Below are 19,440 nucleotides of genomic sequence, written 5' to 3' on the forward strand. Positions count from 1 at the left end.
TCTCCTGCCTCTGGATTTCAGTTTTATTCTTCCTGTAGACTCAGGACTTCTCCAACTATACAGCACTGATAATAAAACTTCTAGGTTAATGGCAAAAAGATTCTCCCCCGTTAGGGACACCCAGAGAGGTTCACAGAGTTACATGAAGAAGAGGAGAGGGAGCAGGGAGATAGAGATGAGTAGGAGGAGAAAAAGGGGGACTCAAGAGGAGAGAGACAGATCTACGCAGTTGTCTGTTCCCAGAGTGTTCTCCGTAGCCCAGACACCTACAAAGATTCACAGAATTGGATTGGGAAGAGAAGGGGAAAGGAGGAAATAGAGGTGTTCTGAGGTAGAAAACAGAGAGTCAAGATTGGGAGAGAATAATCAACACACTCCTGAATAAAAATGGGAACTGAATATTGGATTCTTAAATGTTCACAATTTATATCACATACTGAAAAACATAAATTAAAAATCTAGAGTAGAGGTTAGACTCTTAAAAATACTATATTAAAAACAAAAACCAAAACACACAAAAAAATTTTAGAAATATATATGAAGTTCAGTTTAAAAATAGGGCTTCTCTTTTTTTTTTTTTGTAAGGTTATAGTGTAATGAAAATGAAAATTAAGGAGTAGTAGAGGAGTACTAGAGGACTTTAAAAGAAATAAGAGAAAAAGAAAAATAGAAAATAGAAGAGAAAAAGGAAAGAAAAAGAAAGAAAGAAAAAAAAAGTTTTTTTTCCCTAATTAAAAAAATCGTAAAAATTTATGAAAATGAAAGTTAAGGAGTAATGGGGGAGTAATAGGGAATTTTAAAGGAAAATAAAAGAGAAAAAATAAAAAATAAAAAAAAAATTTTAAAAAGTTTTTTTTTCTTACTTAAAAAAAAAAAAAAAAAAGTAAAAATATATCTAGGAATTTCTCTGGAGCTGTTGCGGTCAGTGTGGGTTCGGCTCAGTTTCAGATAGCTCCTCCTTCCAGCTTACACTTCTCGATATCTACAGGCCCTTTCTGGTGTAGTCGGTGTTTTCTACAGGGATTTTAATCCGTTGCACCGGTCCCTTTTGAAGCGGTTCTCTTTGTTTATTTGGCTTCTGTTTGCCGGTCTCTTCAGAGCCTCATTTCCGCCCTGACACAGGTGGGCGGAGGTGGACTCTTATTCAGGTAGCTAGTTCTGTCGCTCTGCGGGGAGGGGCTGGCGCTGCTTTCTCCGTCTGCGCTGCTCAGGCTCCAGGCTGCTCCATATGGAGCGCGCCCCGCGCTGCGCGCCGTTCCAGCCCTCGGGTATTCCACAAAAGCGCAGAACAAAAAAGCTGCGCCTGCTCTTCGTGCCTTCCCCGTCAGAGCGGTCCAGGCAGCCAGGGGCTTGACGGGCGCACTCTCCCCTGGTGCGGTGCGCCCACTCCCTTCCGCGGTCCCAGTCTCAGTTTCCGACGGCGCCAGTCAGGTGCGTGCGCCTTCTGCCCTCCGCGTCCCCAGCCCCAGTCTCCGCCCAGGCCGGTCGGGTGCCTGCGCCCTGTGTCTCGCCGCGACCCTCCTGGCGGATGTCGACCATCCAGAATCTCAGGAGGTCTTTGATTAGTACTGGAGGCCTGTTTGCAGTGCGGCAGGGGATGCGGTCCTTGGGGCCGAGCCTGCCCCCTTCCCCTCCCCCCTGCCTCCTGCCTCCAGCGGGGCTGGGCCGGTCCACAGCCTGCGAGCTCTTCTCTGGACTTTCTCGGTCCCTTTGTTCTGCGAACGGCCGGCAGTGTGTTCGGGCCGGTTAATTTTCTCTCTCTCTCTTTTGTTCTCCCACAGTTCAAGTTGGCAACTCACAGAAGCTCCCTCTGATTGTCCTCAGGGCACTCAGGCCCGGACCCTACCCCAAGCAATGCCGCCTAAGACTCCCTTCCCGGGACGGATCTCCATCCTTAGCTCTTTTGTCTCACTTTTTATCTTTTATATTTTGTCCTACCTCCTTTCGAAGACAATGGGCTGCTTTTCTGGGCACCTGATGACCTCAGCTAGCGATCAGAAGTTGTTTTGTGAAGTTTGCTCTGCGTTCAGTTATTCTTTTGTTGAATTTGTAGGAGAGAAAGTGGTCTCCCCGTCCTACTCCTCTGCCATCTTGGCTCCTTCCCCCTTTCCTTTTATTTTTTAAAGTGAATTTTCTGAGGCTTAACCAGGTTGAGTCTTTTTTTTATTATTGGTATCTCGCTAAGAGTCGGACATGACTGAGTGACTTCACTTTCACTTTTCACTTTCATGCACTGGAGAAGGAAATGGCAGCCCACTCCAGTGTTCTTGCCTGGAGAATCCCAGGGACGGCGGAGCCTAGTGGGCTGCCATCTATGGGGTCGCACAGAGTCGGAGACGACTGAAGTGACTTAGCAGCAGCAGCAGCAGCAGTATGAAACTGGGAACAAAGTGGTGAGGGTTTGGGGTTTTTTTAAGCTGAAAACCTTTATGGGAGCTCTTAGTGTGTGTGTGTATCTGTGTTTGCTCAACACAATCAGTTGAAATTAACCTCCATTCCAGGGCAATAGTTGACTAGGCTAAAAATATGCAGCAATATTTGGAGGGATCTTAGTTACCCTAGCAGGTAACATCAAGTGAAGGTACTAGTGTTTGGGCATCCTGCCATCATGATGCTAAGCAGGGTTCTCTGAGGACCACTACCTAAAATGTTCATGGAGAATACAGTCCTGGGCATAGGCAGGGAGATCTAGCCTCTGTACTGCTGGATCAACCCACTTATCAATTCTCCAGAGGGTAGCAGTAATCTTCAGTAAGGAAAAATCACTGATTCTTCCCAACAAAGGTTGATCTGCATGAATGTACCATGCTTGGTGTTGAGCTCAATGAAGGGATGCCTGCTTAACTGTGACAGTTGCCCAAATCTCTCCCTTCTGGTCAGGGGAAAGGAAGATATCTGAAGCAGAAAGAGGTCTTTTGATGGTAACTATATCCCTCCTTGGGCTTCCCGGGTGGCTCAGTTGGTAAAGAATCCACCTGCAATGCAGAAGACCCTGGTTTGATTCCTGGGTTGGGAAGATCTGCTGGAGAAGGGATAGTCTACACACTTCAGTATTCTTGGGCTTCCCTTGTGGCTCAGCTGGTAAAGAATCTGCCTGCAATGTAGGAGGCCTGGGTTTGAACCCTGGGTTGGGAAGATCCCCTAGAGAAGGGAAAGGCTACCCACTCCAGTATTTTGGCCTGGAGAAATCCAAGGACTGTATAGCCCAAGGTATTGTATTGGTATATGGGAAAGAATGAACTTTTCCTTGGTGGCAATTATTTCTGAAACCCTAGTGATTTATATCTCACTCATGCTGCAAATTCATTGTGGATCGACAGGATCTGTTTTCCCCCATGGTCTTTCAGGGAACAAAGCCAACAGAGGTTCCACCAATGAATAGGGGCTTGCAAAGAGTTGGACATGACTGAGCGACTTTCCTATCCCTCCTTAGCCAGGAAGTGCAAGGTAAGTTCTGATTATACAGACCCTTAGGTTTGTAAGTCTCTCATCTGTAAAAGGAGGTGTGATCAGATGAACTTTAAGATTTTTCTAGTTCTAGTAATTCTAACAGAAATGAATACATATAAACCTTTGCCACACTGCATGGAGTCTACACATGTTCTTTTAGGTAAGAATTTTTATCTTTACTTTTTAGGATGAGTTTACTTATCTCATTGAATTATATATCTTTTGCATCTTGTATCCTCTTATATGAAGTATGATGCTTCATCTTGCATTATTTTTTTTCCATTTATTTTTATTAGTTGGAGGCTAATTACTTTACCATATTGTAGTGGTTTTTGCCATACATTGACATGAATCAGCCATGGATTTACATGTATTCCCCATCCCGATCCCCCCTCCCACCTCCTCCCGATTCCTCTGGGTCTTCCCAGTGCACCAGGCCCGAGCACTTGTCTCATGCATGCAGCCTGGGCTGGTGATCTGTTTCACCCTTGATAATATATATGTTTCGATGCTGTTCTCTCTAAACATCCCACCCTTGCCTTCTCCCACAGAGTCCAAAAGTCTGTTCTGTACATCTGTGTCTCTTTTTCTGTTTTGCATATAGGGTCATCATTACCATCTTTCTAAATTCCATACATATGTGTTAGTATACTGTAATGTTCTTTATCTTTCTGGCTTACTTCACTCTGTATAATGGGCTCCAGTTTCATCCATCTCATGAGAACTGATTCAAATGAATTCTTTTTAATGGCTGAGTAATATTCCATGGTGTATATGTACCACAGCTTCCTTATCCATTCGTCTGCTGATGGACATCTAGGTTGCTTCCATGTCCTGGCTATTATAAACAGTGCTCATCTTGCATTATTAATTGAGATTTTAATTTACAATAGAGAAGGATTGTAACTTTTCTTTCTACTATGTAGATCCATATCTCATCGAGAATTACGTAATATAGAAAAAATGATAACTTAAGGAAAAAATAGCCTTACCATTGCTTCTTGGTCTTTTTATACTTTTAAAATATTATTTTTATGTGCACCATGACCATGGTGGAAAGAACAGTATCACCTTATGGTAGGTTATGCTTAGGTTTAGGTGAGCAACTGTAGTTTGCCACCCAGCATACATACACCTTCCTTCTGGAAAATTTCTTGAATATCCTTTAAGTTAAGAAACCATCTCTCTTCTATTTTCAGTTAAGTGGAATAGATCTAAGTCTCATTTCCAAGGCTGATTTTAAGCCAACTAGCATTTCTCATGCCCCTGTCCACAGTGATTAGTTCAGGGGTGTTATTAAGACATTAGGATATATTTACAAAGCCTTCTGAAAAGGAGAAACTTCTTTTCTCTTCCTCCTCCCATTGTAGGAGGTTTTCTTCCCTGATGATCTGATGTGAGGTTGGTATTTGTGGCATTTGGGTATCACACGAAGTCTTAGATGAAATTAAGAGATAGTACACAGACAGAAAGAAAGATGAGATCCTTGGTAATATCATTTGAGTTGCTGGATAAAGTCACAGCTGAGCCCAGAGAAGCTCTATATTTTATAGTTAATTGAGTCAATAGCCCACACTTTTTCATTTTTGGCTCAAGCTGGTTAGAATGGCACCTTTCTTTCATTTATAACTGATCCCCTTGCAGTTAGATGGGGCCATTTACCTAGTTACGGCCAAGGAATGTTTCGTTTTTTATTAAAAACACTTAATTGCTAGTTCAAGACTCTCCAGAACTCTTCCCATCCCATGGTGTGCGTGCACAGTCAGTTGCTCAGTTGTGTCCAACTCTTTGTGACCCCATGGACTGTAGCCTGCCAGGCTCCTCTATGCATGGAAGATTTTCAGGCAAGAATACTGGAGTGGGTTGCCATTTCCTCCTCCAGGGGATCTTCCCAACCCAGAGATCTAACCCTCGTCTCCTGCATCTTCTGCATTGTCGGGTGGATTCTTTACCACTGAGCCACGTGGGAAGCCCATCCCATGGTACTGAGGAGCTATTAAATGGTGGAGCCCCTGTTGGTTTTGTTCCCTGAAAGACCACGGGGGAAAAGAGATCCTGTCAATCCACAATGAATTTGCAGCATAAGTGAGACATAAATCACTAGGGTTTCAGAAATAATTGCCACCAAGGAAAAGTTTGTTCTTTCCCATATACCAACACAATACCTTATGTTCTACCTTCTGGGCTGTGGAACACACTTTATACACAAGAATTACTCTAAACATATAAGGTAAAATACATTAACATCTCTGTAACAAGTATTTTCACAGACTATTGCCATGTGAACACAGAAAGGTAGGCTGGATTAGAATTCAGTATTTTTTAAAAATCCATTTGTAAGGCACACTTACTTGGATATTCAGATAAATCCTGCTGACACAAGCACCATCCTCTATACCCCAAACACAAACTTCCCCTGACTGTGTGAGTGTCTGTAAAAGAAAGAAAAATAAAACTCAAATGGAAAACAAGACTGCTACGGCAGCATGTTCTAAATTTGTTCCTAGTATGTCAATCACTGATGATTTAAAATAAAATTTCATTTTATTTATGTGGCTTAAAATTACTTTACAATCTCAATGTTCATACTTCTGATTTGAACAAATATTAACTATTACCTTTCAGTTCAGTTCAGTTGCTCAGTCATGTCTGACTCTGCAAGCCTATGGACTGCAGCACGCCAGGTCTCCCTGTCTATCACCAACTCCCAGAGTTTAGTCAAACTTATGTCCATTGAGTTGGTGATGCCATCCAACCATCTTATCCTCTGTCATCCCCTTCTCTTCCCACCTTCAATCTTTCCTAGCATTAGGGTCTTTTCAAATGAGTCAGTTCTTCACATAAGGTGGCCAAAGTATTGGAGTTTCAGCTTCAGCATCAGTCCTTCCAATGAATATTCAGGACTGATCTCCTCTGGGATGGACTGGTTGGATCTTCTTACAGTCCAAGGGACTCTCAAGAGTCTTTTCCAACACCACAGTTCAAAAGCATCAATTCTTCGGCGCTCAGGTTTCCTTATAGTCCAACTCTCACATCCATACATGAATACTGGAAAAACCATAGCTTTAACTACACGGACCTTTATTGTAATGTCTCTGTTTTTTAATATGTAAAGCAATATGTAAATATATATTTAATATGTATTAAATGCATATTAAATATGTGTTTAATATGTAAAGTAATGTCTCTGCTTTTTAATATGCTGTCTAGGTTGGTCATAGCTTTTCTTCCAAGGAGCAAGCATCTTTTAATTTCATGACTGCCAGTCACCATCTGCAGTGATTTTGGAGCCCCCCAAAATAAAGTCTGTCACTGTTTCCATTGTTTCCCCATCTATTTGCCATGAAGTGATGGGACTGGATGCCATGATCTTAGTTTTCTGAATGTTGAGTTTTAAGCCAACTTTTTCATTCTCCTTTTCCACTTTCATCAAGAGACTCTTTAGTTCTTCTTCACTTAATATATGTTGGTATAAATTTTTTTGGTATTTATCTTTCTAGTGTTCTCTGAGCTTCCCAGATCTGTAGTTTGGTGTCTGACATTAATTTTGAAAAATTCTCAGCCATTATTACTTCAAACATTTCCTCTGTTCCTTCCTTCCTTTCTTCTCCTGGTATTCCTATTATGTGTATGCTATACCTTTTATAATTGTCCCATGTTCTTGGATATTCTGTTCTTTTTCATTCTTTTTTCTTTTTGAATTTCAGTGTTGAAGGTTCTACTGACATTTCTTCAAGCTTATTGATTCTTTCCTCTGCAGTCTATTCAGTCTATTGATGAGCCCACCAAAGTCATTCTTTATTTCTGTTACAGTGTTTTATATTTCTAATATTTCTTATTTTCTTTGTGTTTCCATATCTCTACTTATATTTTCCAATCATTCTTTCACATTGCCCACTGTTTTTATAAGACCCCTTAGTATATTAATCATAGTTGTTTTAAATTTCTGGCCTGATAAATTACATCATCTTTGTAATTATTTTCAGATACAACGACATCTGAGTCTGATTCTGATGCTTTCTCTGTATCTTCTAACTGTTACCGCCTTTTAGTATGCCTTATAATTTTTGTTAAAAGCTGGACATGATGTACTGGGTAAAAGGATATGAATTAAGTAGGCTGTAATATGGGGTTTTATGTTTATCTGGCTAGGAGTTAGACTATGTTTCTTGTCTGCTGTAGCTGAATGTGTCAGAAACTAAAATTGCCTCTAGTGTCCTTGTTTTTGGTCTGAGATGTGCAGATTCTCCCACTGTAATCCCCCTGGGTACTGGCTCCAGGGCTGGTTTCTACTTCTGGGTATCTGCTCCAGTAAGCTATGATTCTTTACATCTGCCTGTCTGTCTCTATAATTTTGGGGGCAGTGGTTTCCCCTATGACCCCAATTCTCTGATGGGTCTGAGAGTAATGGTTGATTTTAAGTTTATTCAGCTTTTCTTTCCCCCTGTTGTAAGGTTCTTTACATGCTAGACTGGAAACTCAAAGTTCATCTTGTTCATTTTTCTTCTTTCACAGGATCAAGACTGAAAACATTTTAAAATAACTGCAATGTGATACAGTTTAAATTCTGTTTCTTAAATACGAGGAAGTGAGTACATGATGTTGTGGATAAAGTATCTAAATTCTAAACATGAAAATCTTATATTAAATTTTTATTTAATTTAATTCTTATCAGAGAATATCTGGAAGGAAAAGCATATAATCAGAATCTGATGACTGGAAGAACTCTTAAGTGTTACCTATTCCATGGTTTATGTATCTTTTTTATTAATATTTGCTAGAACTCCCAAAATCTTAATGGATTTGCTGATGAATCATATGGAATGTGAATTATACTTCTTGAGATCAACTAAAGGTAAGCTATTAAACATTAGAAAAAATTTTTCTTCTCTAAATGTAGAGGGTGGGTTTTTTTTTTAAAGTAGACTGAATACATGTTTTACACATGGCAACTATTTCATTGTCATTTTCAGATGGGGCTGGATCACCCTGAAAAAGGGTAAACACTAATAGTTTAATGAGTGTTGACAACTCACTAAATGAATGTATTTAAAGATATGGCTTGGAAAGCTTGGATGGTGAATACAAACAGGATGGCTCTTAAGATTTTAATTGCTTTGGTCATGTTCAGAGACTTAATATTATGAAGTCACAATGTGATGATGTCATTTTAACTGGGGAGTAGATCTGATGATGGAAGTGGCTGGCATTTCTACCGCATCTTCAAGAGTACACTCTGCTTCCTATTTGCAACAGGTTGCACGTGAACTTCCAAATCTCATCCTTAAATCCTATCGTGGAACAAAACAATATTCCTTACCATGCAGTATTCATTTCCAGGTGTGATAAAGTCTGTTGCCTGAAATTTCCCATCACAAGCCTCTAGGACTTTTTCAAAGGTTGGCTCCTCACCAAAAGTATAAATAAAAACAGACCCCTGTAAATATACCAAAAAAGAAAAAAAATAATGCAATTGTTGCATGTTCTGTTGAACAAATAGTTATTAAATGTTTACTATAAACAAGACACTGTGTGGGAAATGTGATGGGAAAGTAGAGAGAAACTCAGTAAGGCCCTGACCTTGAGGAGCTTAAAATCTAAATATTTGTTTTATTGATTCTTGCATTCACTCATCAATTAAAATATTCAATAAATAAGACTTCTTTTCTCCATTTCTAGGCATCTGTTTTTTAGATTACAAAACATAATGAAGCACTTTTTCCTGACTTCAAGAATTATGTCTATTTATGCTGAAAGTTTGAAGAATGTGGAAAACCAAAAAAGTTGTTAAGATGAACTAAATTCTATCACATACTAGACCATGATGGGTACTAATGAAACTTTTAAATAAACTCTTGTGAAACTTGTAGAGGTGTGTCTGAAGCTGTTACTTTAAAACTTGTTTATCATTTTCAAATTCACCTCTCCAAAAAAAAAAAAAAATCTACCCTGTACCTTATGCATCTCTGCCAAGTAACTATACTACGGTATGGTTACTAGCAATAAGAAGTCTGCTTTAAACTGATCACAAGTTCTTCAAGTTTACTTGAGTTAAACATGAATGTTTTTATTCTTGTTTATGTAAAAAAAACCACAACTCTGTAAAGTCTAAAATTTGGTAGGTATTTTCTGATTTTACCTTTCATTCATTCCTTCAACAAATATGGAGTGGACACACTGTGCCAGACACAGCTCTGGATGTGGGGGCTACATCAGAGGACAGGACAGACAAAAATTCCCTGCCTTCATGCTTACATTCTACTGGGGGATTCAGTCAATAAATAAGATATCTAAATAATATATATTATAAGTTAAAGGCAATAATTGTAGAAAGAAAGAAAAAAGCAGAGAAAGAGGATATGACATGGCAAAAGAAGAGGGTAGACTTCAAACCTGAGTGTCCAAGAAACGCTTTACTGAGAAGGTGAGTTTAGAGAAAAGACTTGAAGGAAATGAGGAAGGTATTCATGTGGACTCTGTGGGGAAGGCATTCCAGACAGAAGGAACAGCCAACGCACTCTGAGGGAGGAGCACGCCTGGTGAGTACAAAAAGCTTACATGATGGCCAGCATGACCGAAGCAGGGTGAACAAGAAGACCAGTGGGATATAAGGCCAGGGTGGGGAGCACAGTCCACATCATGAAGAGCCTTGTAAAGCATAGTGAGGATTTTGGCTTTTACTCAGAATAACACAATCACTGGAGGGCTCCGAGTAGTAGAGATGCTTCACCTTGGCCACTGTGTTAAGTACACACGTTTATTCTATTAAGTACTGAGAAAAGTATATTAAAATCTGTTGAGGTCAGGACTTTGCTTTCCCTTGTCATTTTGTCATGTTTTGCTTTACGTATTTTGAAGCTATGTTATTTGGTACATATATATCTTAAAAGTTTATAGACTTCTAGCAAATTTAACCTTTTACTATTCTAAAATATTAATAAACTCATTTATCCTTTGGAATGATTTTTGCCCAAAAGGCTATTTTGTCTAATATTAATATATCTCCAAAGGCTTTCTTTTGGTTAATGTTCGCATGATATATCTTTTCCTATCTTTTTATTTACTTTCAATTTTTAATTTGCTTTCAATGTTACTATATTTTTAAAAATTTACTTTCAATCTTATGCTTTAGATATGTCACTTGAAAACAGTGCATAGTTAGGTTTGGCTTTTTTTAAATCAAATATGCTAATCTTTGCCTTTTAACTAGATCAACTATTCTGTTTTGCTTTAATTGTAATTACTAGTATATTTGAGATTAAACATTACACTTTAATTCATGCTTCCTATTTTCTTCTCAGTTGTTTGTGTATCTTTTCTTCTCTTTTCTTACCTTGTTTTGGGTTGCTTTCTTTAACACTTCCACTTTGCCCCTCTATTATGTGGAAATTTCATCTGATGTTTCAGTTCTTTTATGGTTACCTTACAGGTCAGAACACGTATACTTAATTTATAAACATCAGAAGAACTTAAAACCTTTATTCTCTCAGCAGGTAAAAGAATCCACCTGCCAATGCAGGAGACTCAGTTTTGATCCCTGAGTCTGGATGATCCCCTGGAGAAGGAAATGGCAACCTGCTCTAATATTCTTGCCTGAAAAACCCCATGGACAGAGGAGACTGGTGGGCTGCAGTCCAAAGGGTTGCAGAGTCAGACATAGCTGAGCGACTAAGCACACAGCATACTCCTTTCCCTCCAACCTCACATTATTTTTGTTGTTTTATACAGTCAGTCTTCACTTACATTTCTCCACACATTTACTGCTGCTCTTCATTCTTTTTGCATCACAGTCTTTCCATCTGGGCTCATTTTCCTTCTGCCTGAAGTACATTTTTTAGAATTTTCTCTAGTGATGACATACTAACAAATGCTCATTTCTAAAAATGTCACTTATACTGAAATGTCATTTATACTAAAATGTCTCTATACTGAAAAGTATTTTCCCTGGGTATAAAACTCAGTGATAGTAACCTTATTTCACTAAATCGGGGGTCAGCAAGCTCTTTCTATAAAGGGACAACCAATAAATATTTTAGGCTTTGCAGGCCATGTAGTCTCTCAAAACTACTTAATACTACCACTGCAGTGTGAAAGCAGCCATAGACAATACATAAACAAGTGGGTCTGACTGTGTTCCAATAAAACTTTATTTACAGAAACAAGCAGGAGGCTGGTTTTGACCCATGGGTCCACAGTTTGCTGACCCCTGCACTACATGAAAGATATCATTCTACTCTTTCTTACTTATATTACTTCCAAAGAAGTCAGCTGTTAGCCTCATTGAAAGTCCCTTGAAATAATCTGGTTTTCTCTCTGACCACTTTTAAGATTTAATCTTTGTCTTTAGTTTTCAACAACTTCACACTGTTAAGTCTAGGTGTGTATATCTTTTTAATGTATCCTGCTTGGGATTCACTGCGTCTCCTGAAGCTGTAAATGCATGTCTTTAATCAGTTCTGGAAAATATCTCCTTAAATATTGCTTCTGTCTGACTCTCCTCTTTGGAATTCCAATCAAATACATGTTAGATCTTTTCACTATGTCATTCATTTCTCTTACCTCCCTTCTATAATCCTATACTTTAATCTCTTGGGTACATTCTGAATAACTTCTTCCAATCTATCCTCATCTAGTCTCTCTCTTTGGCTGCATCCTGTCTTCTGTCAGACATATTCATTTAATTTTTACTTTGTAAGTATATTTTTCTTTTGTATGATTTCCATTTGTGTCTTTCTCCCTTCTCTTAGGTTACATTTTTTATTGTTTTCTGTCCTCTATAGATACTTCAAGTTTTTCATTTATTAAAACCTCATTAACACAGTTGTTTTAACTTCTGGTAATTACAGAAACTTAAGTCTTTCCATATGTCAGTTTTAATTTCTTTTAGGCAAAAAATCATTCAATTTTACTTGTAATTTATCTAAAATCTTTGCCCAACATATAAACTGCTAATCCTGTCTTAGGAGTCTTCCTAACAGTATAATTCATGTGGGCATTTGATTTTATTCTGCATTTATTTCCCTCCCTTCTTCTCTTACAGAATCTATACTCTCCTTAGAGAACCACCCATTACCACAATCTCAGTTTATGTTTGAGTAGATGACAGAGGATGAGATGGTTGGATGGCATCACCGACTCAATGGGCATGAGTTTGAGTCAACTCAGGGAGTTGGTGATGAACAGGGAGGCCTGGTGTGCTGCCGTCCATGGGGTCGCAAAGAGTTGGACATGACTGAGTGACTGAACTGAACTAAACCAAGATGACTCTACCTAGGCTCCAAGGTTAGACATGTGATCTAGGCCTGGTCAATGAGAGTTTAGAATCCCTCTGGACATAGTAATTGACCCAGGGGTAGAAAGGTGACCCAAGTTAGTACAATAAGTCCAGGTTACAGGACATTTTTTTCCCAACTGGTATCTTTCTACTAAGGTCACCAAGAGGATAAAAATATAAAACTGGGTTTCAGGAGGTTCTTTTGACACCATCTTCATAGAAAGGGAGGAAGTAGAGAGGAAACAGAGCTAAGACATGGCAGAAAAACAAGGCTAGTAGCAACATGGGGGCGCCCAGATTTCTATCAATTCCTTGCTTGCTTTCAGTTATATATAAAACAAAAAGAAGAAAACAAACACTCAAGTGTTGCCTGGACTTTTAAATTGGCTGATTTTTCATTTGCAAGCTAAAGAGTCCTGACTAGTAATGGATCATTATGCAGTACATTCTGCCCTTCATTCCTGTCATGCAATGATGATAATAATAATATCTGAAAATTTATCAAGGAATCAACATCTAGCATACCTTGTCTGTCTGAATCAGCAACATTCTGTAACTAGGAGAAAACATCAAATGTTCCACCGGCCTTTCAACCTCAAGAAAATCCTCTACTTTATAATCTGCATCTTTAATAAGTAAAGAATACACAAAGCCATCCTAGAAACCAAAAGCAATGAGATAAATAAAGAAAATTAGTCTTAGTCCATGCATAGTATACTTTCCTAATCAAATCAGCTAAGATTTATTGATTAGCATCTACTGTTCATTTTTGGAAACATCATCTATGTTTACATTATCTGGAATGCTCTGTCTTCTTACCTTTATTTAGCCAATTTTTAACCATGTTTCCTGGTCTTTTTAAATTTTTATCTTTTTTTCTGACACATTTTTCAATTACCTAAAATTTTACTAATCTCCCCTTTCTTTGAACTTCTTTAGTATTTATCACTTTACCACATTCTTCATGATAATGGACATGGGGTAGATGAGGCAGAGTTTACTGTGTGGCTGGTATTCAGCAGTCTCCTTACTTCAAAGGGCCTTAGCCTTAATGTATGTTCTTTAATCATTACTGTGTGCATTTCTTAAATCTCTAAATGACTCAAAGGTAGGCAGTGTGCTGTTTATTTCCTTTGTAGTCTCCTTTCTAGTTTTTCACACAGTGCTAGAAACAGGGCAAGTATCCAGTAAAAATGGGTTGGTTAAATATTGATCGGTAAGTTGTAAACAGTTTTAGGTTAATTTAACTACTTTCAAGAAGAACTTAAGTTATTTTTACAGTAATGAAAAGATTTTGGGCAAACTCAGCCATCATTTCTAGATTAGACCCCCTAATGACTAAGAGGAAGTATTTGTGAGATGGCTTGGTTCAGACTTGGGACCTGGGGAAAGAACAGGCATCACTCTCCATCCCTCACCAGAGCAGATGCTCCAAGCTTTCCTTTAAACTAGATTAAAAAAAAAAACAAACAAACCACCAAGGGTGACTTGAGAAGGACAAATGCAGACTAAATGTAGAAGGAGGTAGTCCATTGCAAGGTTGGGGAGAGGAGATTATGAGCTAAATAAATGTAGGTTTATGAGCTCCAGACTGCTTCCTGTTGGTGGAGCTTTCATTCTGACAGCATTTTGCAGCTGCCCTTAGGTTCCTAGAGGTGTGATCTGTGGCAAAAGAAGAGACAAAGCTAACAGTGGTTTGAGACAGCTACTAGTAGACCAGAGATTTTAGTGTAGGTCGGCTTCAAACCTTAGCATTGATTATAACCACATGGAAAAGTAACATGGTCTGGCCCCTTTTCTTACTTACTGAAGCTGTGTGCCCTAAAAAATGAGAGAAAGGACTTTGGAGTTTACCATGCTGGGTTCAATTTCCAGCTTCTTCCACTTATTGGTTCGTGAACTCTGGAAGACTTAACTCCTTTGAGTGTGTGTGTGTGTGTATGCTTTGGGGTGGTGGATTTTTTAATTTGACTTTTGTTTATTTGCAACAAGCCAGACATATGATAGTTGACTATAATGTTTTCTATAATTTTGTATACATATATATTATTTGTAATAAAAAGTTTTACAATAGCATCCCCTAAAAAAAGAATTTTAATTAATAAACTGACAGAACTTGATATCACATATTATGGCTCATCATAGTAAAAGGCAGCAAATAGAAATTTTGTATATTTTCTTTTTCTATTTGAAATATTTTTAACCATTTTTAATTGAAGTATAGTTAATTTACAACATTGTGTTAGCCTCAGGTGTTTATATGTTTTCTTGAAAGCAGTTAATTTTGAAGAAAAAATACATTACAATTCCAGAAGCAAGCACGCCTCCCTTCTGATACGCCATGGTGACTGGACTGATAAGATTTCTTTCAACTTTGGGAAAGAAAAACAAAGTAAAACAGGACACATAATTAAAACTGCCATACAGAGTAATTGGTCTCACCTGCTTTACTAGGACTATTCATTTCTTTGTAATTCCTGTTTCTACAGATCAACTTTCTATCAGAATATGTGTGCTATGATGCCTCTCAAACAATAAAGAATAAAAGCTGCTTTGCAATGATTACTGATGATAATGATAAATTAATGATTAATGATAAATCACACAAGTTGTTATTTTTTTTTATGTTCTGTATCATCAGATCTATGGGGGTAACATTGTGGAATTATATAGTAAATATATTTCCTTTTTTAAGGAAAGAAATTATCAGAGATTTTAAGAGGCCAGGGGAAAAAAAGACAAAAACTATATCATTATTAAGCTGTATACTTAAGGTTTGCATATTTTATGGCATGTAAATTTGTACCTCAATAAATAAAACATAGTGGATTTTAAAAAGTAAAAATAAAAAAAGGTTTATAAGATCTTTGTTATTAATAAAATACTTTCCTGGGGGAAAGTCACAAAAAGCACACTAGCTTTTATGTAGATAAACTGCAAGAACTACGAGAGCAAAGGCTCAGAGACACCTGCCAGACTTTTATTCATTGCCTACTACCTGCTCAGCATTTTGCCAGATGCTAAGACGCATAGTGCCCTTTCCTCCAAAGACTGTTCACCTCCCAGTAGTTTCTTCTCTTTAATCCAGCTGCCACCAGTCATTGCTATGACTCCAGCCTAGTTTAGATGCCTGCTGCTTATAGCTACTCCTTTCCTAAACTGTGGATAATTTATGTCCGCAAGCACAGTTCCAACTGGGGTACATCTCCACTCAGGAGTTGATGTTATTCCACTATCAGAAGGATTAGGTATAAACACCTTAGTTAGACATTCAAGGTCAGATGTGATATCATGTAGATATCCCTTTATTCCCACTTTTCTGCATAACACTTGACGCTCCAGACAAACTGGACATCTTGTTTCTCAACCTTTCCCATGTTTTCTTGTTTACACAGATACCATTGTCCAAAATTTCACCTACCCTCATCTCTGCCTGTGAACCTATCCTTTAAGGGCTATTTCAAATGTCACCTACAACATGACTTAATTTGGCATTTTTCCCTCATCTGAATTCCCATAGCACTTTATGACACTTTCTTCACATCTTGATTTTTCTGGCTGCAAATATTTGTCGACTTGTCTTAGTCTCTTTAATAAAATATAAATACCTTGAGGCTGTTGATTATGAGATTATATATTTGCCACCTATATCAACTTAAAGGTACCAATGTCCTCCACGTTGTAGAAGATAGAAAACATTTATTTGGAAGTATTTTAATGTATGTATCGTGAAAATGATAAGAAATAGTATATAGGATGATATTAGTGAGCAATAAAAGACCAAGTACAGGGACTCCCCTGGAGGTCCAGTAATTAAGACGCTCAACTTTCACTGCAAGGGGTGCAGGTTTGATCTTTGATGGGGGAACTAAGAGCCCATATGCTGTACGGTTTGGTTAAAAAAAAAGACTATATACAACTAAGTCCTAAATTGTATAAAACATCGCAAAATAGGAATTTGGAGATGAGAAATATTGTTTTATAATTCACTTTACAAACACAAAGAGGTGCCAATTTACTCTATAGCAATCTCTGGGATTAAACTATAGAGCCAAAGTTGAAGTCACTGTTCCTAACTTCAGAGTTGATGATTAGTGGGAAAGACAGTCTTATTTAACTTATATGCAGAGTACATCATGCAAAATGCTGGGCTGGATGAAGCACAAGCTGGAATCAAGATTGCTGGGAGAAATATCAGTAACCTCAGATATGCAGATGATACCACCCTTATGCCAGAAAGTGAAGAAGAACTAAACAGCCTCTTGATGAAAGTGAAAGAGGAGAGTGAAAAAGCTGGCTTAAAAAATCAACATTCAGAAAACTAAGATCATGGCATCCAGTCCCATCACTTAATGGCAAATAGATGGGGAAACAATGGAAACAGTGACAGACTTTATTTGGGGGGGGCTCCAAAATAACTGCAAATGGTGACTGGCAGCCATGAAATTAAAAGATGCTTGCTCCTTGGAAGAAAAGCTATGACCAACCTAGACAGCATATTAAAAAGCAGAGACATTACTTTGCCAACAAAGGTCCATCTAGTCAAAGCTATGGTTTTTCCAGTAGTCATGTATGGATGTGAGAATTGGACTATAAACAAAGCTGAGTGCCGAAGAATTGATACTTTTGAACTGCGGTGTTGGAGAAGACTCTTGAGAGTCCCTTGGACTAAAAGAAGATCCAACCAGTCCATCCTAAAGGAGATTAGTCCTGAATATTCATTGGAAGGACTGATGTTGAAGCTGAAACTCCAATACTTTGGCCACCTGATATGAAGAGCTGACTCATTTGAAAAGATCCTGATGCTGGGAAAGATTGAAGGCAGGAGGAGAAGGCGACGACAGAGGATGAGATGGTTGGATGGCATCACTGACTCAATGGACATGAGTATGACCAAACTCTGGGAGTTGGTGATGGACAAGGAGGCCTGGCGTGCATGGGGTCGCAAAAAGTCAGACATGACTGAATGACTAAACTGACTGACTGGGAAGGACAGTCAGGCACAGGAGGCATTACATTTTGATAACAGCAGAGGATGAGGCTCTAACAAAGACGTGAGTTTGATGGAACCCTAGATGGGGCATCTGAGTTTGCCTGTAGGTTGGGGTGAGGATACAGAGGCTCCACAATGGATAATTTCACTAGGTAGAGAGAAAGACATGGCATCATAGACAAAGGTAACTGCCAATGCCAGCAGGCAGAATTTAGAGAGAGTATAGGAATGATGAGAACTTCTGTGAGGCTCAACTGGGAAAGCTGAAACTGGAATGACAGGCCAGAAGACTTATTTTTTAGAGAGCTGAGGGATGGCATTGTAAGCATGAGATCAGAGGGTGGCCCAGGCCTGGAGAGTACAGATGAGAGCAATGGGAAGAGTGAGGTGGGGGAGTGTGGCAGGCTGGGGTAGGAACCTAATGGCTTCACTTTCACAGTGGAGTGTGAGTCAGGGAACAGGAGAGGGAGTGTATGAAGACGTATAGATGCAGAAGACTTGCTGTAGGATGTGGTGTTTGAGCTGGAAACTGGAGGATTCAGAGTGAAAGGTGACAAGGGAACGAGCCGGCTGTGAAATGTCTGTGAAATGATGGGAAGAAATGACTGGCTAGATCAGAAAACTCACACTAGGGAGTAGTCAGAAATAATATTAATGGCGCAGGTAAGAAAAGATCAGAGACAGCTTGAAATTAAGCCATAGTCGTCCTTGAGTTAAATGTGGAAAACTGTCTTCAAGAAGGGCAGTTTGGCAGGGATGGCATGCTTGGTTTGGGTCAACTATGGATTAAGCTCAATGAGATCAGTTCTATGGTTGCTGCAGAAATCAAGGTGTGAAAGAATAAGAAGAATTAGAGTGGAAAGTGCATTGGTCAGGTTGAAGAACTTGCCTGGTGAGACTCCCTTCTCAAAGTGTCTACATGTAACTTCACACAAGGTGATATTGGCTTCTCTGACCCAGGCCAACTCTGATGGGACCAGGAGTGGACACTTGATCTAATGAGAACAGGTCAGATTCTCCCAGGAATGCTAGTGAGGCAATGGAAAGTAATTTTCAAGATGGCGGTTGGTCCTAAAGGAAGGTCTCGTGGAGAAAGAGTTACTGTGGAAGTCAGGGAAGGGCATATTAGCTGATTAAACAGGCATATTATGAGGAGGGCTTCCCAGGTGGCGCTTGTGGTAAAGAATCTGCCTGCGAATGCAGGAGAGGCAAGAAATGCAGGTCTGATCCCTGGGTGGGGAAGACACCATGAAGTAAGAAATGGCAGCCCACTCTGGTATGCTTGCCTGGAAGATTTCATGGGCAGAGGACTCTGGTGGACTACAGTCCACGGGGTCACAAAGAGTCGGACAGAACTGAGCAACTGAGCACCTATGTATGCGGAAGGATACAGCATAGTAAGAACTTGGACTCTGAAGTCTTATTGTCTGGGTTCAGGTGTCAGCTCTATAGTTTACTAGTTATGTGAATTTGGGCATGTTTCTTAAGTTCTTAATGCCTCTATTTCTTCATCTATATCATGAAGATGTATTTCCTTATGAACTGGTTTTAAGGATTATGTGAAATATGTATATAGAGTGAGAGTAGGAAGTCTAGAGCATAGAACACTTAATATAGGTAGCTAAAAGAAACACCCAGAGGACTTGGTAACTAACTAGAGGATAAGGAAGAAGGAGGAATCAAAGATGTCTCTAGAAAGAGAAAAATACGGAATAAAACATCC

General features: G+C 39.0%; 1 protein-coding gene across 1 annotated transcript in view; it reads right to left on the reverse strand.

The window, feature by feature from the left end:
- CFAP43 (cilia and flagella associated protein 43) overlaps positions 1 to 19,440 on the reverse strand; it is a 102,414-nt gene that overhangs the window by 57,102 nt on the left and 25,872 nt on the right. The window contains exons 7-10 of the mRNA XM_061163155.1: positions 15,029 to 15,096; positions 13,250 to 13,381; positions 8,771 to 8,887; positions 5,802 to 5,882 (exon numbers count right to left, since the gene is read on the reverse strand). Coding sequence (XP_061019138.1) covers positions 5,802 to 5,882; positions 8,771 to 8,887; positions 13,250 to 13,381; positions 15,029 to 15,096 — 398 coding nt within the window. The remainder of the gene's footprint in view (positions 1 to 5,801; positions 5,883 to 8,770; positions 8,888 to 13,249; positions 13,382 to 15,028; positions 15,097 to 19,440) is intronic.

The sequence above is a fragment of the Dama dama genome, chromosome 15 (genome assembly GCF_033118175.1).
Source record: "Dama dama isolate Ldn47 chromosome 15, ASM3311817v1, whole genome shotgun sequence".
Lineage (NCBI taxonomy): Eukaryota > Metazoa > Chordata > Mammalia > Artiodactyla > Cervidae > Dama > Dama dama.